Source organism: Apium graveolens, chromosome 1 (genome assembly GCF_009905375.1).
Source record: "Apium graveolens cultivar Ventura chromosome 1, ASM990537v1, whole genome shotgun sequence".
NCBI classification, from domain to species: Eukaryota; Viridiplantae; Streptophyta; class Magnoliopsida; order Apiales; family Apiaceae; genus Apium; species Apium graveolens.
In genome coordinates this window covers 150,795,835-150,817,057 of record NC_133647.1, presented here as the reverse complement: position 1 = coordinate 150,817,057, position 21,223 = coordinate 150,795,835, and the positions used below count along the sequence as shown (strand labels likewise).

Genomic DNA, 21,223 nt, shown 5'->3' with positions numbered 1-21,223 from the left:
TGAAAAATCTCAAGGAGGAAGAAGCTAGATTTAAAGCTGAAAAGAAAAATCTAAAGCTAAAAGCTTCTTTTGCAAAGGAACCTCCAAGGCCTAAGGTAAAAGGCATTGTGATCAAGGAGAAGTCACATACTGACTCCAGGTGGTCAACACCGCATAGCCATAACAGTGGACCTGAGTGACGAGAGTGCCTTCGCTGTTAAATGGGCTGTCGCATCAAAGCTCAAGACTAGATCACAGATTGAAATTGATCCCAAAGACAAAGGGAAAGGAAAAGTTGATGAACCAACCAAGCCACTAGAGATGAAAATTCATCAAATTCTGATAAAGCCAGTGTGCAAAATGGTTCAAGTTACTGATGATAATCTTACTGAAGATAAAGATGTTCAAATTCTGAAAAGAAAGAAGATTTTTGAAGAATCAAAGACAACCTCTGATAAGGCTCAAGTTGTTTAGAGTGAAGAACAACAAGCTATAACAGAAACAACAAGTTCTGATAAAATCATCAAGTCAACCTCTGACAGTGCTCAAGTTGATTTAGACAAAATGGAAGTAGCTGATAAAAAGAAACTTCTGTGGAAAAATGACAAACCATCAAATCCAAAGAAAAGCCAATTGCTGTCCACTTTCATGACTATTGGGTTAAATGCTAGAAAACCAAGAGACAGAGCTGGACTAGGTTCTGATGAAGCTAAGATTAAAAAAGGAGTTGAAGTTGCTACTAGAGATCCATTTCTATTGACTGACAAACCGCTTGAAGATGTTACACAGAAATACATTGATAAGGTTATCTCTGTTCAAGTGGTACTGGATGCTCATGACAAGCACAATGTAAAAAAAATATGATTCTATTTCTTGAAGATGGAAGGACATATCAAATGTCAGAATCAGATGTGCTAAATAAATCACTGAAAGAACTTCAATTATTTCATTACCTTTTAGAGGTAAAGTCTGATATTACCAGGAGATGGTCAAACTTCATATTGAAGACCATCAGAGATAAAGCAAGAATTTATGGTTCAAGAGTTACAAAATTCATTCCTAGTATTGTTAAAAATGATGGAAGTGAAACTCCAATGAAGAAGGATTCTGTTAAGCTTGAAGTGTTACTGAATGAGAAATGTATGTGCTACAATGAAGATTTTTCTCATCTTAGGGTAATAAGACTGAATGATGGTTTAGAAAGAAACCATATCTCTGCTTTAAGGACTGCAATCTATCAGATTGGAAGTCAGAATGAAGAGATGAAGCAAGTCAAGACTACAATGTCTCAAGTCCTAAGGATTAAAGAAGAAAAGCTGATATTAAGCTTTGTCAAGAATCATTATGGATTCAGATTGACTCAGTGAGATTGGTAAAAGCTACAAGGACTATAAGTTGTAGTTAGTTATCTAGTTAAACTCTTATTGCATTTGTACTTAAATGTTTTTGACATCATCAAATCTATTAACTTGTATATTTTGCATAATTTACAAGTTGGGGGAGATTGTTAGATATATTTGAGATGTCATGTCTAATATGATTCATGTTTAGTTTTCAGATCTTAAGAAACAGGACATATCAGGACTTACTGAAATTAGGACTTACTGGAAGTCAGAACTTAATATCAGAACTTACGTGCGGGAAGACTTACAGTTAAGGAAGGAAGCTGATTTACAGTAGAAGATCGAGACTAAAGCAAAAGAAGATATGCATGGAAATAGTTAGAAGACTGGAAGACTTGTAGAAGATACCTGATTGATATATTTTAGGAGACATAATTATATTCCATATCAATTAGAAGTTATCTTGCAACTGTGTACTATATAAACACAGATTTAGGGTTTACACTATATGTGTTATCATTATCGAGAAGATTATACATTGTAACCTAGCAGATCTTAGTGATATGTGTTCATCACTGAGAGAGAACAGTTCCATTGTAACAGAGTTTATCATATTGAATATATCTGTTTACTATTACTTGTGTTCGAAATCGATTTGATTGTGAAAACACTGTATTCAACTCCCTTCTACAGTGGTGTGTGACCTAACATGATAGCAGCCAACGGCAAAGCCTCTGCCCACTTAGTAAAATAATCAACCGCGATTACCGCGTACTTGACATCCCCTTTAGCCTTAGGCAGTTCTCCAATAAGATCTATTCCCCATATGGCGAATGGCCACGGGCTTACCATTGATGTCAAGAGCGTCGCTGGCATAGATGAGTAGTTCGCAAAGCGCTGGCAGCGATCGCATGATCTGACGAAATTCGCGGCATCTTCTTTCATCGTAGGCCAATAATACCCTTAGCGCAAAATTTTCATTTCCAACGAGCTACCCCCCGAGTGATTACCATAAATTCCCTCATGAACCTCCCTTAAAATATAATTTCTTTCTTCTTCATCGATATATCTGAGCAGCTGTTGGTTGAAGCCTCTCTTGTACAGAACTTTGTCGTACACCACATATCTTGCAGCCTGGTAGCGGAGTCGATGAGCCTTAAACTTATCATCGGGGAGTGTTCCTTTATGAATGTAGGCAAGAATGGGTATCATCCATGTTTTCTTGGGAGCCTCACCTACTTGCATCTCCTCTATCTCCGGGATACTAGGAATTTCCTGGATTTCTAAAGGTATGGATCCCAACAACACAGCCTCCTACCGCGACCCCATTTTAGCTAAAGCATCCGCGTTGCTGTTCTTTTCCCGCGGTACACATTCCAACCTAACCTCTTTAAACTTTCCGATCAGGCGTTGCGTGCATCTCAAGTACAATTCCGTTCGCGGGCCTCGCGCTTGAAACCCCCCATTCACCTGATTCATCACCAGCTCCGAGTCATTCCTCACAATTAGGTTTCACACTCCCATTTCCAAAGCGATCTTTAGGCCATTAATCAATGCTTCATACTCCGCATCATTATTCGTTGCATAAAATTTGAAGTGAATTACGCTCATCAGATAATGGCCTTCTGGAGACACGAGTATTATGCCCGCACCTGCTCCTCCATTGTTAACTGCCCCATCTACATGTAAGATCCACCATGGATGTGGGAATTCTTCTGGAGATTCCTCGCTATGGAGGGGCCGATGCATCACCAAAGTCTTATCATCAACAACAGAGTCAAATTCCAACAAGAAATCAGCTAGGGCTTGTCCTTTAATTGCTGTCCGAGGCATGTATTCCAAGTCAAATTGTCCCAACTCCAAAACCCATTTCAACATTCTTCCCGATGACTCTGGTTTGTGAAGGACTTGCCGCAACGGATATGTTGTACAGACTTCAATTCTATGGGCCTGGAAGTATGGCCGTAACTTCCTTGATGCAAGGATCAAAGCATAAACCAGCTTCTCCATGCTTGTGTAGCGAGTCTCAGCGTCATGTAATCGTTTGCTCACGTAATACACTGGTGACTGTTGCCCATCTTCCTCTCTTACTAGAACAACGCTGATTGAATACTCCGACACTGCAAGGTACAGTATTAGAGATTCTCCATCTAACGGTTTTGACAACATGGGAGGGTTTCCCAGTTGTTCCTTGATCCTTCTAAAAGCCTCTTCACATTCTGATGTCCATACGAAGTCTTTCTCTGCCAACTTAATCGCCTTAAAGAATTCCTTGCATATGTCGGATGATTTGGAAATAAATCGATTTAGCGTAGCGATCCTCCCAGTTAAGCTTTGCACCTGTTTCACGTTGGTGGGTGATTTCATATCCAACAGTGTCTTGATCTTTGCGGGGTTAGCTTCAATTCCTCTATGGTTGACAATGAATCCAAGAAACTTGCCCGACTCCACGCCGAATACGCACTTATGTGGATTCAACTTCATGCGAAACTTCCTTAGAATGTTAAACATTTTCATCAAATGCTCGATATGGTCATTCGCCTCCTTGGATTTTACCAACATATCGTCTACATATACTTCCATGGTTCTTTCAATCTGGTTTTTGAACATCATGTTCACCAACCGCTGGTAGGTCACGCCCACGTTAATCAATCTAAATGGCATTCCTATGTAGCAGTACAACCCCCTATCAGTAATGAAAGATGTATGCTCCTGATCGGGACCATACATGGGAATTTGATTGTAGCCAGAGTATGCATCCATAAAACTTAGCAAGCAATGCCCTGCCGTCGCGTCAACCAACTGATCAATTCGTGAGAGCGGGAAACTATCCTTTGGACAAGCCTTGTTGAGATCTATGAAATCTATACACGTTCTCCACTTCCCGTTCGGCTTTTTCACGAGCACTGGATTTGCAAGCCACTCGGGGTAGTAAGATTATTTGATCAACCCCACTTCCAACAGTCGGTCCACCTCTTCTTTTAATGATATCGCCCTTTCCCCGCTGACTGGGCGACGCTTTTGTCGTATGCCCGTGCAATTAGGGAAAATGTTTAATCGATGACACATTACTCCGGGGTCGATCCCCACCATGTCTGAATGACTCCATGCGAAGACATCGAGATTTTTAATCAGAAAATGAGTAAGTCTTTCTCTCATTTCATCACTTAGCTGAGACCCCACTTTCAAAACCTTGCTTGGGTCACCCTTATCGACCGGAACAGATATTGTGTCTTCGGCCAGCCCCGTCTTCTCGGCGGGCATAGGGATCCTGTGATCCAGATCAAAATCAAAGTCTCGGGGGTCCTCGACGCCCATTCTTGCATCCGAGAGCGCGTCCCCATGTGTGGGAGCATCTACCTCATGACAAGGCATGGTCTTGTGCAACGCATGTGTGGAGGGCGCGTCCTCATTTTGAGGAGCATCAACCTCAATTCCATTTTCACTCTTCAAGGGCGCGTCCTCTTTTTGAGGAGCATCCACCTTGAGGCTACTTTCTAGACTTTGTAAAATCTCACTTCTTCCTTCTAACTTTTCCCCGTTAACCTCCTTTTAAATGATCTCTTCCATATGGTTCACCACAACTTCTTCCACACTACGGATCCTCGAAACATTCCCTAATATCAAAACAGGGGTCTCGGCAGCATGGGTTTCTTCTTCCTCTGGATTTTCCACAAAATAATGGGCATGAACCTCTCCACTTGGTTTTATATGAAAGTCTCTTCCTTCCTCATCTTGATTCTATGTATTTTTCGCACGACGACGCTCGTCCATCGTACGCCCAGACCTATGGGGGTGTGGTACAACCTGATTGACAAGACGAGGCCCTTCTCTACCGTCAGCGTCCTCATCAACAAGCTCCACAATAGGTTCTACATCATTAGAATATTTCAAGCGCCGCGGAGTGATTCACGGGTTTTCTCCGCTGGCCTGAGCATCTCCTTCAACTACGGGCGCCTTCCCCGCGGCGTGGCCACGACGGGGAAGACGATGACCCCTCCTCGTCTTGCGGCGCTCCACCGTATTCAACCTTGAGTGAAAACTGTTAAGAGTATCCCCCATGCGGTACAACTGCTCAAAGATATCAGCGTTGCTGATGAGAACCGGAGGTGTTCCTCCCATATCCGGAGCTCTCGGGGGATCTGCCATGTTTCTGGGCACGTAGGGTTCATGACGAGTGTAGCCTCCCTCGCCTTCTCCTTCAGATCTGCTATCACTTCCGTCATAAGAACTGCCATCATGATTATAAGACATCTTTTCCTCCCAAGATTATGATCTTAATCAGCACCCCACCTTCTAGCGCCAATTTGTTGACGGAGAAATTTGGTAACAACAAAGATTGAGGTTTCTCGCCTGAATTAAGATCTATGACGGTGGTTCTTCACCGGAAAATCAAGCGTTGTGTGGTGGTTTGTAGTCATTTTAGGCTGAGATTGATCAGAGTAAGTGGTGGCTCCTTTATCAGCTCTCAACTTCTTACCCTCTCAATGTGCCTACGTACCCTTTATATAGGGATCAAGCCTGACGTAGTTCTTGTGGAACAAAAAATCTAATGGGCTTAGACTTCTTATTCCTAGGCCCGGTAGAAGCCTATCCAGAATCCATCTTCCGCTAGCTTTAGGAATGTCCAACTATGAGGCCCAACCCCAAAGGCCCAAGGCTCATCCGTAATCGTAGGACTTTACGGATAGTGCATCTCCCTGCGCAAGGATAACACTCCGCTACATCTATCTCCTTTGATTTACGGACGCAGGTATAGCCACGGTTCACCCCAAGTGTCGGACGCATCCCTGTCCCCCGAATGAGGATAACCCACTAGATAACAGGATAGGTGGTCCCAAGCTCTTGGGTGCAAAGTGCAGGATGACTCTAAAGTTTTCCAACGAGGACACCCGTTGAATACAAGAACATAGTTCCCAGAGCACACACCAATATTAATCCCGCATCCCCAACGAGGACACCCGTTGAATACAGGAGGAGGCCTTCAAGTTTTTTACGGACATCCCCCTCCTTGACCGTCTCAAGGAGGGAATTCTTCAAAGAATATTTGCAACAAATAAGTTAATAAAAATAATCTTCACTGCTCCTTTCCATGCAAGCTTTGTCCTGAAGTCACCCTCGAGAATGCATTTACCACGTATAGGACGCGTCCTAACCTCCGTGAAACTTGTATTTGTTCTTCCATCAACTACCTTCCCTGACATCCTGCATATCAGGACGCGTCCTCTCTCTCTAGGCGCGTGCTCCGTTCTTCATTGTCAAAAGGACCATATTTGCTAAGTACTTCCACTTCAATGGACGCGTCCAAAACACCTGGGCGCATTATACACTAATCATGTGCTTTCAAGCTTTCCTATCATAAAACCCTTAATAAAGCACCTCATCAACGTTGGGCGCGTCCTGTTTACTTTGAAACCTCTACAATGCAACGCCGAGTTTGACTGTGGTTGTCCGCGTTTGACCCAAATTATTCCAATACCAAATTTTGGGTATAAAACCAAGCATTTTGATTTTATTTGACATAATATAGCCACAACAAAATATTACTATTGTAAGCATGGATTTTATGTGGTACGCGACTACAGTTACTATAAACATGTACGTACAAACAAGTGCTATTTGGCATTAGCCATACCCCTGCCTGCCGGTGCCACCCCAATAGTAGCAACATATACATACTACACACACACACCTTTTGGCCTTGCTACTCACCACCCCTGAATTTGTCTCTTTTCTCATAACTTACCCCCTTTTTGCTCTCTATATTGCACACAAAACCCAATCGGGTAACTACATTTTCCCTTTCTTTTGTTTTTCTCTTTACTTTTTGGTGAGTGTATTTGTAATTTGTATGTGTGTGTGTTTTGATGATATTTTTTTAGCTGTATATGTATATATGTTTTGTTTGGTTTAAAATGTACTGATCAGTGAATTTTTACATGGGGTCTTTGTTGGTTTTAGGTGAATTTGAAGAAAATGGACTCCCCAAATTCATCCTCCTTGCAGCAATCATCAACTACTGGTCTCTCTCTCTCTCTCTCCCTCCATCTCTCTCTCCCTCTCTCTCAACCCCTTGAAAGTATCAAGTTGGGGTTTGATTATTTTGGGACAAAATGTTGTCTCAGTCTAGTAGACTAGTAGTATATTATATCTGCATTCCATTATTTGCTTCAGATAATATTTATGAACAACAAGTAATTGCGGATTATAGATACGTTTCATTAAACAGTTGGGGGTATTTCTTTTGTTATTTTATTATTTAGTGTCGAAGTTTTTATGTCTTGTGATTAATGATAGATTTTACAGGATTTCAAAATTTTAAAGTTCTTTCTTAATATGGCTGATAGGACTTTAGCCTCTAAAACTGATAAAACTTTAGTCCCTAGGGATGTTGAAATTTAGCTTCCAGGGATGATAAATTTTCTTTTCCCTTTTCTATGTTATAAATTACGTTCTCCAAATGTGATGAATGGGTGGAGAAGTAAATATTGGCTGAAGTCGAGGTTGGGTTACACTTTCTTAGTAATTTTTTTGACGACTTCAATTGATTTGTTGGCTATGAATTTCTTGTACATGCTTAGCTATATTCTTCCTCATGAGAGAGTTGTCCTTGTGACCACAGAGTTCTCTCCTGATGCATTACATCTTATCATCACTTTTAGTTTAATAATTTGTTTAGAGATTTGAATTTATGAAATTATGCATCACACATGTAGTTATGAAGCTTAATTATAATTTTAATGGAACCCTGCTCGAATACAGTTGGTTTGACTTTTGATTTGCATGTCTTATCTCTTTAGACTGGAAAAGCTATTATAAATAAGTAGAGCATTTCTTTACGCAAACTAGGAAATCTTTTTGTGTTTTACTATTCTACTTGACAACCGCTAAATGCTCCTTGGATGAACTTCACTGAAATGTGGGATTACTAAGCTTCCATACATGGTTGGGAGTTCTATTATTTTTATAGCATGATCTGAATTTGGATTTAGTTTTTTGCAGATGTGTATTCAAAGAGCAACAAGCGAAAAGCTAGTGAAGATGCGTCTTTCTCTTCTAGTAATCTTACAGTAGGTGATCTTTTGAAGGAGCTTGATATGGGAAGATTTAGAAATGTAACTGAAATTCTAAGTGACCTTCTTGAGCACGGAATGGATTCACCGGAGCCTTTCTATAAGTTGTTACCTGAATTCACCTGCAGCGAAAGGTCTGTTGATGATTCAAAAGACACAAACATGCATTCCAAAATTTCAGGAGAAGAATCCGTTATGCTGAAGACTGGAGCTAAGCGCAGTAAGGCCGCACTTCAAATAATTACTATTGATTCAGATGAAGAGGAATTTGGAGATCAGGCCTCTTTCCAACCACTTCAAGATGTTCTTTCCGATAAAAAGTCTTCTATTTTTCTGAAGGTATTGTTTCCCTCCTATTTTATTTTTATTTTTTGCTAATTTCCCCGCCTTTTTGTTTAGGTCTAGAAATTTCTTCAGAACTTAAGACTGGCACATGCATGTAGCTTAATTATGAGAATAACTGTTTTTGCGTTATTATATCAAATTTGTCCATAAAATGATGACTGTGAAATGAACCTTTTGTTTTGGTAAGCTGTATACAGATGGCTAATTGTGACCGGATATTTCCCCATTTGCTATATACTCCATTTTGTGTTAAATTTCCATTCAGATTTATTATTTGAATTTACATAGTGACTTCAGACTTCCAGCTTCCGTTACACTATACCACATGAGAGGGTAGCCTTTTTTCTTCCCACATTGTAATTCTCAATTCTGCTAGTTCTTACAGTTACAACTTTGCTTACTCAGGCATCATGTGGTGGTTCAGAAAAATGTTTGTATTTAGTTTAGATTTGAAGTTATGTTTATTTTCTCATTTTATGTCCTCTAGATTCATTGTAAAAGTTAGCCCCTCTCCCCTCCCCCAAACCCCTCTTCCCATCTGAACGAGTGATAGCAGGGGCTCGGTCAGATGGTATTTTTGACCTCTTCTTTTCTTTTCTTTCATTTAATTTTGTTACTTGCTTGCTGTCTTGTCAATCCAATGGGATATGTGATTATTCTACACAGGCTTTGGCAGGTAGTGATGAAGGTCTCGTTGATGCAACAAATATTAAAAAATATAGCGGCATGCATGCCCATACGGATGATGATTTTGATTTTACCAAGGAAAACAAACAGACAAACCTTGTTGCTGAAAAAGCAATTAAAAAAGATAAAGGCACCTATATTGGCGTGGAGGATAATTTAACTGACGAGGAAGATCAGCAAATATACTATAATGATGATGACCTGGGTGATATTTGGCAGGAGATGACATTTGCGATGGAAGCTTGTAAGGTACTTCCCTAATTTGGCATCCCTCTTTGCATTCAATTAATTATGATTTATAAGTTCTTTTTTAGAAGTTTATAATCCATCTTGTTATAGAAATTTCTGTTATGATCTACAGAAAATCTGATACTTTGCAAGTTCCAACAATCAAGCATAGTTAAAGCTTTAGCATTTACACTCAGATATTGGTCTCTACATTAATTGTGTTGGGATATATGTGAACCAAAGAGGGTAAGAGAGGAAGCAAGACTCTAGAATAGGATATAAATGAATATGCCAGAGAAATGCTTCATGTCTTGATGATTCTAGATTTGCAACAGACACTGGATTTTGTTTAGTGTATTGGTAACTGGAGATTGTTCATCAAGTTGTATGACAGTGTGTGACTAGTAAATTAACTTATGCTGTATTCTGTTTTTGAAAAAACACTAATTTGTAATAAAACAACTACTAAGTGTGCCATTTTAGAAATTTATTCATTTGATGAATATGCTTTATCCCTAAAAAGGGAGAGTGAAAATTAAAACTTCATTGTATAATATATAAAATTATCTTTATACTCTATGTCATACATTATATTGGATGAAATATGGGTCTAACACTGTATTCGTTGATGGCTGCAATTGTACTAGTTCAATCCTAAAATAGTGCTCATACACAAGTTTTCAATCGAACTCCTTTCACATGGATGTAGTGTTGTTGTCAATAAAATCTCGATATCGACTGAACTTCCATGGCATGGAATATTTATTACCTGCACTGGACTGAAAATGCGGTTTCTGTATAGATAGTTCCTTTTGCATTAGAAATTATGTTGAAGTACTCATTTTTTGCATTACATCTTTATTGCATGTTTCCAAGATTCCCATGTTTTTCAATCCTTCTATTTTCCCTGCAAGTTTATAAAACCATCTCACAACTTTGCCTGTCCCTTAAGGATACCTCTGAAAATTCTTCACCTGCTGAAAATTTGGCTGATGATGAAGAAGATTGTAAACACTCAGTAATCTTTAACGATGAAATTGGCGAAGTTTGTCGTATCTGTGGAGTTGTTGAGAAAAAAATTGAGTCCATAATTGAATACCAGTATGCAAAGGTATGCCTTCATCTTCTGGACTTGTCTGTTTTATAATATTGAAGCTTCTATATGATTTAGAGAACCCAGATATAAAAGTTGTTTGCTTCTAACCTCCATGTCCCTTGCTAGTATTAGAATTACCAACGTGGGAACATAAACATACATGCATTATTAAGCTGTCAAGCTTAATGGTACCGCTTCCTCTTGGCTTATTACTCTAGGGTCTTCCAGGATCAAATATCAAGGATTTCAGGATATCCTATGCTCTGGTGATTGAGAATTTCACTGTAGTTTTAATCATATACACCACATTTAGGGAACCCCCACTGTTACAAAAAGAGAGATTGTGTTCAACTGAACAAGGATATTTGCTGTCTAGGTATTCTTAAGTTGTAATCATGCTACTGATTTCTACTTACAACAGCTGTTCAAATGCACAAGCTTGGTGTATGGAAAAATGGAAAGTGAATAGCCTTTACTTATATACCCAGGCTTAACATGCTTATAGGTTTAAAAACTGATCTATGACCTGCAGAAACTGCAAATATGTAACTTTTTTAGCACATTGTGTGGGTGAATCCTTAGTGGCATTCTTTCAATCCTCTTACCTTGGTATCTTAAATATTACGAAAAAACATAAATGATTAACTTTAGAGTAATTGGTAGTTCGTAACCCACTTTTATTTTCATTTTTGCGATTTGGGTTTACATTATTTTCTGTCAACTTGCACCCCATAAAATTAATTTCGCTTCTATTTGCACCCCATTAACGACTTTCCATCCAAGATGACCGTTAACTTTAACGGAAGCGGGGGCATTTTAGTAAATTACTAATTAAAACAGAAGAAAATAGAGGCCCGCAAGGGTTGGCTCCGTTGGTTAAAGAGGGGATAATTATCCTCTTGGTCACAGGTTCGAATTCCACGGGAGGAGAATTTATGATTATGCCTCCTGAGTCAGAGCATGTCGCTTAAATGCGGTTTACCTTAGTTCACGTGCGGTTTACCTTGGTTCACGTGGTTAGCAGGGGTAGCGGCTGCGGGTTACCTACGATAAAAAAAAAGAGTAAATAACACTTTGTAACTCATTTCTTTGGTCGTTTTTTCAATTCGGGTCTATATTATGTTTCCTTGCAAGTTGCACCTTTAACTTTGAATTCCGTTTTGTTTTACATCCCCTGGACCTTTTTTAACTTTTATATCAAGGGTAAAATCAGAAATTTCTGGTCTCCAAGAACAAATCGCCGGATTCTTCGATTTCCCAATCCAAACCTACAAATATATACATGAATTGATTGCAAATAACAAGCAAAAGCTATATGTAATATTAAATTTCATGAAAAATGCCCGGAAATCAAACCCCAATTCGAAATAAGAATACTAGAATAGAGTTTAATTTTTATTTTAGCGGATATGGATCGGCATATTAAAAATTCGATCCAGAATTTCATACGATAAAAAAATCCAATTATAAATGGAGCGAATATTTAATAGGCCGATCCATATCCGCTAAAATACAAATTAAACTCGATTCTAGATTCTTATTCTGAATTAGGGGTTTGATTTTCGGGCATTTTTCATGAAATATCATGCAATTGATTCATGTATTTATTTGTAGGTTTGGACTGGGAAATTGAAGGATCCGGCGATTTGTTCTTGGAGACCAGAAATTTCTGTAAATTCAAAGTTAAAAGTGCAACTTGCAAGGAAACATAATATAGACCCAAATTGAAAAAACGCCCAAAGAAATGGGTTACAAAGTGCCAATTACTCTTATTTTCTTCTGTTTTAATTAGTAATTTAGTGAAATACCCCCTGCTTCCGTTAAAGTTAACGGTCATCTTGGATGAAAAGTCATCAATGAGGTACAAATAAAAGCGAAATTAATTTTATGGGGTGCAAGTTGACAGAGAAAATAATGTGAACCTAAATCGCATAAATGAAAATAAAAGTGGATTACGAACTGCCAATTACTCTTAATTTTAAACCTATTGGCTATATTCCAAGATATTACCCACAGATATGATAGATTAGCTCCTTAGTTGCATCTCGTAGGAATTTAGTGAATACCAATTGCTTGGACTCCTTGAAGCAGTAAGCTGTTACTTGCGCTTTTGAGCAGTAGAAATCGGTTCTTCCTTTACAATAGTCTTGTCTTTACTCAACAAAAGATTTTATTTGCAAATTTTAGGTGTAATTTTTTTTAATATCTATTTCAAATTTTGGATTTGTTGGTTCAAAAGTGGTTGCATGATAACGAGACTAAGACAGTAAATTTTTTGAGCTTGGTGTCAATTATAGAGCTATTAATTGAAACTGAAGTTTATACCTATCAGATTTTGTCCCTGACAAATAGGTCTTTATCTGAAATTTGTTGGTAATTAGTACTTTCCTTATTTGAGTACTTCCTCCTTGGCTAATTTTGATCCAATGCAAAGATGTACATGCTAATAGTGTAATAAATGTTTTTATTGTGTGTGCCTCCTGTGGAGTGCTGTTAGGTGTTAGCTAAGTACTAAATGTTCATCAACATAACCTGAATATCTTCAAATTATTATTTCACTTGTTTTCTGTACATATTTTATCTCAGAGAACAAGTACCAGAACCTATAAATATGAAGATCGCTCCTGGGATGAAGAGGCCAGTGACATTTTACCTGGTGTGGTAAGGTTTGCGGGACATGATTTTGTTGAGGCTGAAATCTTTGTTCATCCAAGACACAGTAAAATTATGAAACCTCATCAACTTGAAGGCTTTAAGTTTTTGGCGAGGAACCTTCTAAATGATAATCCAAGTGGTTGCATACTGGCCCATGCTCCAGGATCTGGAAAAACTTTTATGATAATCAGTTTTATACAAACTTTAATGGCAAAATATCCCTCAGCAAGACCACTCGTAGTGCTACCAAAAGGTATCTTGCAAACTTGGAAGAAGGAATTTCTGTTGTGGCAAATTGAAGATATCTCTTTACTAGATTTCTACTCTGTGAACGCTAATAGTCGATCTCAGCAACTGGAAGTTCTGAAACAATGGGTTGAGAAGCGAAGCATTCTCTTTCTAGGATATGTGCAGTTTTCTGCACTTGTGTCTAATCCCAATACCAACAAAACTACCGCAGCCTGCCAAAAAATCCTTTTGGAGCTACCATCACTTCTCATCATGGATGAAGGTCACACACCTAGAAATGAGAATACTGATCAGTTGGCTGCCCTAAAAAGTATCCAGACACCTAGAAAAGTTGTGCTTTCTGGAACTTTTTACCAAAACCATGTGGAAGAGGTCTTCAACATTCTGAATCTTGTGAGACCAAGGTTTTTGAGGATGGAAGCATGCAAGGGTCCTAAAAGGCGTATATTGAGTATAATAGAAACCACAAAGAAAGGGGACTTGCTGAAGAAGAGTGATCATGAATTTTATGAGATGGTAGAAGAATCACTCCTAAAGGATGGTGACCTCAACCGAAAGGCACTTATTATACAATGTCTTAGGGAAATGACTAGCAAGGTTCTTCACTACTACAAAGGGGATTCGCTTGACGAATTACCAGGCCTTGTTGATTTCACAGTGTTTCTCAATCTCAGCCCACGACAGAAACGTGAGGTTGTAGAACTGAAAAAAATAGGAGGAAGATTTAAGATCAGCTCTGAGGGAGGCTCAATTTATGTACACCCGCAGTTAAAAGGCATTTTAAAGAATACTGGGAAAAAAAAGAGAGTTGATCAAGTCAATATTGATAAGGTGCTGAATAAATTGGATATAAATGAAGGAGTAAAAGCCAAGTTTTATCTTAATCTGCTTCATTTGTGCGAATCAAATGGCGAGAAGCTTATTGTGTTCAGTCAATACCTCCCTCCTATGAAGTTCTTAGAGAGATTAACAGTGAAGGTTAAAGGTTGGACTCCCGGAAAGCAGATCTTTACGATCACAGGTGACCTTGAGAATAATGTTCGAGAACTTAACACGGAACTCTTCAACAACTCCTCAGATTCCAGAGTTTTCTTTGGATCTATCAAAGCTTGTAGTGAAGGCATATCACTTGTGGGGGCTTCACGAATAATCATACTGGACATTCATCTAAACCCATCAGTAACTCGCCAGGCAATTGGGCGTGCATTCCGTCCAGGCCAAGTGAAAAAAGTGTACACCTACCGTCTGGTAGCTACAGGAACACTGGAAGAGGAAGATCATTCCACTTCATTTAAGAAGGAATCTATTCCAAAGCTGTGGTTTGAATGGAATGAGGCCTGCCGTGCAGAAGATTTCCAGATGGAGAAAGTAGACGTCACAGACTGTGGCGATGCCTTTCTGGAAACCCCAAAATTGCATGAAGATGTTGTTTCTCTTTACAGAAGATGAGTACAGGTGTTTACTCTTACTTTCTTTTTTCTGATTTTTGTAGTTTTTTAGAGACTAATTCTAGTTACTTGATTTTTGTAACAACTCACAATGCTGCGTATTCAGCATCAACTATTTTGATTAATGCTATTCTGAAGAATACATTTGATGTGCTGTGTACATATTGAAGCCGATCTTAGCCACAGAAGTCAGAAGCCAACTAAAAAAATATTGTCAAAACTCAATTTGGTTATATATCACTTTAGGTTCTCCTTTCTTTTAGCCGGATCATCTAAGGGGTTCAGTTCGCTGAATAGTAGTGGTAATTTATCAATATGATACAGTTTTTTTTGTTTCAGCGTCGTTGTTCTGAAACATTCTCAGACTTGGGATAAATATATATGTTTTGAAAGTTTAACTGGCAATTGCATCTGTTATCCAGCTTCCTAGTGCAGACTTCATATATCCTGTCTGATTTCTTGTTATCAGATTTTATCATAAATGATGAACTTTTAATTTTTATTAGATTTTATCATGCATCAATTGAAATTTGCAAGTTGAGACCAAGGTCTTCTGTACATTTATATTTGTAATTTGAAATTTTCATTTAGCTGGAAGATACTACGTATTTACGAATCACCAAAAATCAAGGATATCTTTACAAATGTGTTAATCCTCCAAGAAATATATTTACTATACAACTGTGTCATATATTTATATGAACATATATAACCAATTGCAGAAGGAAGAGTATTATTTTTCAATTCCCCAATGCCTGCCTAGCCATACGTAACTCTCCCCAAAAAATAATCAACACTTAGTTCTTCTCATGCTACAAAATCTTGCCATGGAGGAGAGGAACCAAGTCGGTGCTGACGATTTTCAGAATATGTGGAGTCAAAACCGATATAAACATCCTCCCGTCTAATGGTAACAAAATTCGGATGATTTCCAACAGACACTGGCATGCTTCCATCTTCACGATGCTGTAATCCCAGGGTGAGTGAAACACCATTCCCAGACCTCCCAAATCCTGGAACATGGTAAGCATCCAAGAACTTGTTGTCACTTCCATTTGGCTGAGTTACTGTATTTGCGTAAATATTACATTCATCAACACTATCTCTTGAAGGGTTCATTTCTATTCCTCCATGATTCAACATCTGGAAACTGGACTGGGTACAGGATCCCACCATATCAACATCGGGAACATCACCAGGCCTGGACTCGGAGAACTGTTCAATTATAGATTTCTCATTTGCTGAGGAAGTCGCAGTGTTCTGTAAGTCTACCCCTCTAGCCTCAGATGTCTTTGAATCGCCTTTTGTAGCGTTTGGGGCAATATCTGAGGGGGAATAACATTCCATTTCAGCGTCACCAGCCTCTTCTTTGTACATCTCTTCGACCATGGGTTTCCACAAACGTACTCGTGCATTTATAAACCAATTTGATACCTGCATAAGCACATAAATAAATGTCAAATGCTGAGCATTGGGGTAACATTTAGGTTATACACCCACACATTCAGTCGAAATGTTTTTAATCATCATCTTTTTGAATTTGCAACTGATAGCAATCCAATATTAAATGCTCAAGGTGAATTACAGAGAGTAACATCACTGATCACTCAAATATTATGAGCATAATCTTATATTTATAATGCATAGGAGGCTCTAAAGTGCTCACATAATTACATTATCGAAATCCACCATGAGTTTCCTTTCTAGATTCATTTCTTTGCAATAAAAACTTTTTGACAAAAATATATATGCTGCATTATACTCTTAATTTGATGAATAGCGTCATTAAGTACACATGATAGGCGCGGCTGTGCAACAAATGAAATAAAGTTCTTACTTAATAGTCATTAGTAAGCATAGTTTAACATTCAATTTACCTGACTTCTCGTCAAGCCTGTCTGCCGTGCTAGTACGATCTTTTCGGAATCTTTAGGGTAGCTGTATAACAAGAAAATTTTTGTTTATTTTTAAAAAGTTGAAAAACATTGAACAAGTACAGAAAGGGAGAGAAAAGGGTTGTAGAGAAAATTTACGGATGAAGAAAATGTTCAAACAGCCAAGCACGCAGTATCGAAACAGAGCTTTCAGGTAGTCCCCTCTGTGGCCTCCAAGTGTGTTGTTGCATCACACCGAACTGTTGAAAAGCTCTTTGTTGTCGAAGCTGTTGGTCCACATACCGGAGTCGGGATATTCCAACTGCGGAGCCATCTTGCTCCCTGAGGCTTACTCGAGTAACTCTAATTTGTCCATTTATAGCATCACGCAAACAACGGAACTGGCGGGAAATTGTCTGGAGAGCAAGTGCAGTGTAGGGTTTAGCCGCCCCAGATCCTGAAATCACATCAAATGAAGATACCACAATCTGCATCTGATGGAAATACTGTTTGTACCGTCTATCGACCTGTAATAAATATAATATCGAAAGGGATGCTCATTACATAAAGATATGAGGTAAACTCAGAGTATATTGTCCCTTAAACCACAATTAAACTATCGAACATTAAGGTATACTTCGCAGAAAAGTAAGCAGAACTTAAGGTATTATGAAGGCTGAAGCCTTAAGATCCGCTACAACTTCCTTTTCTTCTTTTCTCCACCAGAGAGTATGGTATACTACATTAGGCAAGTCCCATCTGCAATCTAAGTACGGCCCTAAACAACATGTAATCGGCTAATGAAGAACTGTTCATATTTTCTTCATATACATGAAACAGTGGAGGCCATGACATACATGGGATAAAAATAATTGATGAGATGGAAAATGGACAAGTGAATTCTGCCATGTAGAGGGTAATTCAATATTTGATTTCTGTCTTACAAATATCAATGAAATTAGAAGTGCTATAGTGAAGGTACATTAAACATGCCGCCACCAGAAAAAAAAAATCATAAAACACCAAACTCATGGATGTGTAGACAGACATCGAACAAAACCTCTAAATTAAGCTCAGGTACTTTTGTTAGACATAGATCTAAAGAAAAAAGATGCTTCCTTGTCTGTCTTGCTAACTAACATAAACTCTTTATTAATTTGGGACAGTCTCATCTCAAAATTTAAAAGGTCAGAATACAAACCAGTTTCAAATAGTGACAACAAAAATCAAATGATACGAAGTTAACTAACACGTGCAGAAACAAATTTGGGAAGTCACTTGACAGCACTTAGTTGATTATTAAGAAAAATAAATTCTATGGAACTTGGCAACTGTAATAACTTTACCTCATCCAGCATAGACAATAATTTTGCCATCTTGTTCTGCAGTTCGTGTTTTTCAGCTGCTGAAAGCTCATTTAGTCCATTACTGGTTGCATCTTGTCCAGCTGCAGGAGACGCTGAGGTTCCATCGTTAGATGCTCTGTCAACATAAACACAATCTGCGACTGGTTCTTTCTTGCGATCATGCTGCTTCAGAGCTTTACGAACATTCACAACTTCATCAAGCAGCTGCTGAGCTGCCTTTAGGTACATGGATTTGGGAACATTTCTAAGAATATTTTGCATCCCAAAAGACGAGACATCTGCTTTTAATAATGCTGAACTGCTTCCCAGAACATCAGGCAGCATGTACTCCGCGTTTCTCAATTGTCTATTTTGGGAGGTCTCATCATCTCTAAAAGTTCCAACTCTATCAATGTCATCCCCTGAAAATGATGTGTGCGGGCTCAAAAACGAAGAGACGCCGGGGTCAGGATTCCTTCCGTGGAGAGAAGAAATTTGTACTCCCGATGATAACTGAGGACTTAGGCTGAGAGATAAGCCCTGACCCTGCAAGTCTTGTCCCCTGTTAAGGGTGTTGTTAACTCCACCCATAGTTTGCATTAATAACGTCTCATATCTGCCATCTTTCCAGACACTCAGATCATGTTCACCAGCTCGGGTTACTCCTAGATTTGACAGAAATTCCTGATGTGAGACATTGGAACGCCGAGCTTCCGCAGAAGGATGATCAATGCTGATGTTCTGGTGTCCGGAATTTCCAGCCAAGGTATCCGAATATGATCCAGAAGAAGATGGATAGTTCATGTACATCATCACATTCCCTGGAAGAACTGGTGTTTCTGAGTAAGAATTCAGCAAAGGCTCCCTCAGATAATGGATAGACCCTGAATCTCTTTCATTGCTTGAATTTGGAAAGTAAGTAGCCATCGATTTCTTTCTATCTTAAGAAATTTTTCCTGTGCAAAAGTTAAATTGAATCACCTAGTTTTTTTAGTGAACAGAAATCCACCTGTTCAAATAATCACAGCTCCCAAGGCTAACACAAGTATACCGGTAAACAACAAGAAACAACCTAAAACAATACTCAGACCTAAAAAACAAGTCAACTTTATCTAGTCGATGTCGGATAATAGAAGCAAAAACTCCAAAACTTCAAAAAAGGAGTGCTGTTGATTCTTATTTAAGTGCACCAAAATATATGCAAAACTTTAGTAATTAACACGAGCATGTTTGCACGAGAAATTCTGAAGCATCTGCAATTTACTCAAGCACATACAAGCATGTTTGCATAAAGATATCTTGGTTTACTAACACAAAGCTATGATATTTATTCCACATCCAAAGAATTCTTAATTTGGCAAGAATCAGACAAAAACCGATCACATTACAGATTATGCGAATAATCCAGTGTGAAAGAAGTATATAGACAGCTAGTTAGAAGATATTCCCAGAACACTAACTCACTAATTGATCTACAGCAAAAGAAGAACAAGGAATCACTAAAAGAACTAAAAGAGATTACTTTCCTTAGTTCCTAAATTAACTTACGATCATCATCTAATATAATCAATCCTAGATTGAAAAAGAAAGCAAAGTTTCAATGGTGAAACAAAAGTCAGACAAGTTAGTGCTAACAAAACATATAATTAGCAACAATATTTAAATACACATAAAATATATACCTGAAAACCAGTCACAATTGTGTGTCTTGTGGGGAACAATAAAGCTCTGATCCCCCAAAATAATCCTCCTTGAACCCAGAAACAAAGACTTAAATTTTCATCAAAACATACAAAAACACACACTTTCACACAACTTAAAACAAAAGCATACCAAGAAAGTCTTACGATAAAAAGGAAGCTCAAACTACTAAACAAATCATCAACTCAATAAGTACTTGACTCACTATATTCTTATCATAACTAAACATACACATACACATACATGTATGCTAGAAACTAATATTCTATCAACACCAACATAAGGTAGCTACACATATATAAAAACTAAACTTGCCACTTACCCATCACCCATCATACAATTCTTGCTCAAAAACTTTATTTCTTGTAATGGGTATTTTAATAAATATATAAAGCTTCTATCTCTCACCAGCTAGCTAGTTGTTGCAATACAAAATGTTGGTGTTTTTTTGACTTGGTTTCAAGTTTTTTGCTTAAGAAATGCAAATTTCTAACCACCAGTTGGTACAAAGACTCTTAAATTTTTTTCTTTCATCAACTGTTAATCTTAAATTATAATTGGAAGGTCTGAGTTGCTACAATATCCACCATATTTGAACATTTTTTAATTTGTTTGTTTATTATATGTAGTATGCTATATCACATTCTTGTTGAAATCTATTATCTTATTTCCTTATTTTGATGTAGGTGTCCAAATTATTACATTATCATCTTGTCTTCTTGTTACAACTAACAGTTTGGTATTTGTATAGGGGGTCATATACTTCTTTTTTATTTCTCATGATGCCACGATGCTTTTCTATATATTTAAATCAAACTGTTTGTTCTAGAACAAATCTTTACATATACCAACAAAAAGATTATCGTCTAAAAGTCATTGTTGTTTTATAATTTTGTTAATGGGGTAGGTGAATTCCTATATAATCCATATATTAGATATGTCTATGAAAATTAAAAGATTTGATTTAAATATTAGTAATTTCGAAGTACATGTGCGTAACTATCATTCCATCTGATAATTCAGCTTGTTAAAACTCGAATTTAAGTAGGGATTATGACTTAGCACTGTGCATATACATTTTTTAAGAAGTGATACACAATCATACAAAGGGCTTTAATTCATCTATAGCACTTTTACATTGAAGTGATGCATTGGTGTACTTGGATCACTTTATATTTTTCACATGAAAAAGAAAAGAA

The 21,223-nt window shown here is 38.0% G+C and overlaps 2 protein-coding genes across 8 annotated transcripts; one reads left to right on the top strand and one right to left on the bottom strand.

Annotated features, from left to right (window-relative positions):
- The first annotated feature begins 6,945 nt into the window (after nt 1-6,945).
- LOC141668150 (protein CHROMATIN REMODELING 35-like) lies at nt 6,946-15,952 on the top strand. 6 transcript variants are annotated; one of them, XM_074474875.1, is made up of 7 exons: nt 6,946-7,108; nt 7,284-7,344; nt 8,325-8,734; nt 9,407-9,676; nt 10,608-10,766; nt 13,338-15,110; nt 15,826-15,952. In XM_074474875.1, exons 2-6 carry the CDS (start codon nt 7,299-7,301, stop codon nt 15,102-15,104), a joined length of 2,652 nt encoding a protein of 883 aa, XP_074330976.1. In that variant the 5' UTR covers nt 6,946-7,108; nt 7,284-7,298; the 3' UTR covers nt 15,105-15,110; nt 15,826-15,952. The 6 variants fall into 6 exon arrangements, with proteins under 6 accessions (XP_074330976.1, XP_074330982.1, XP_074330962.1 ...); XM_074474881.1 differs by lacking the exon at nt 15,826-15,952 and adding an exon at nt 15,210-15,252; XM_074474861.1 differs by lacking the exon at nt 15,826-15,952 and having other exon boundaries at nt 13,338-15,252.
- On the bottom strand, nt 15,720-20,619 carry LOC141668179 (BEL1-like homeodomain protein 7). 2 transcript variants are annotated; one of them, XM_074474911.1, is made up of 6 exons: nt 20,347-20,619; nt 20,006-20,073; nt 18,324-19,279; nt 17,137-17,504; nt 16,981-17,041; nt 15,720-16,537 (listed from the first exon to the last, which is right to left on the bottom strand). In XM_074474911.1, exons 3-6 carry the CDS (start codon nt 19,248-19,250, stop codon nt 15,911-15,913), a joined length of 1,983 nt encoding a protein of 660 aa, XP_074331012.1. In that variant the 5' UTR covers nt 19,251-19,279; nt 20,006-20,073; nt 20,347-20,619; the 3' UTR covers nt 15,720-15,910. The 2 variants fall into 2 exon arrangements, with proteins under 2 accessions (XP_074331012.1, XP_074331020.1); XM_074474919.1 differs by lacking the exon at nt 20,006-20,073.
- Nucleotides 20,620-21,223: the final 604 nt, after the last annotated feature.

Bases quoted from the DNA above. Each gene is read 5' to 3' on its own strand.
- LOC141668150 (XM_074474875.1), top strand. From the start codon at position 7,299: ATGGACTCCCCAAATTCATCCTCCTTGCAGCAATCATCAACTACTG. The intron at 9,677-10,607 runs GTACTTCCCTAA...CTGTCCCTTAAG, and splicing joins TTGCGATGGAAGCTTGTAAG to GATACCTCTGAAAATTCTTC. The intron at 10,767-13,337 runs GTATGCCTTCAT...ATTTTATCTCAG, and splicing joins TTGAATACCAGTATGCAAAG to AGAACAAGTACCAGAACCTA.
- LOC141668179 (XM_074474911.1), bottom strand. From the start codon at position 19,250: ATGGCTACTTACTTTCCAAATTCAAGCAATGAAAGAGATTCAGGGTCT. The intron at 17,505-18,323 runs GTAAAGTTATTA...TATTTATTACAG, and splicing joins TATTGTCTATGCTGGATGAG to GTCGATAGACGGTACAAACA. The intron at 17,042-17,136 runs GTAAATTTTCTC...CTTGTTATACAG, and splicing joins TTTGAACATTTTCTTCATCC to CTACCCTAAAGATTCCGAAA.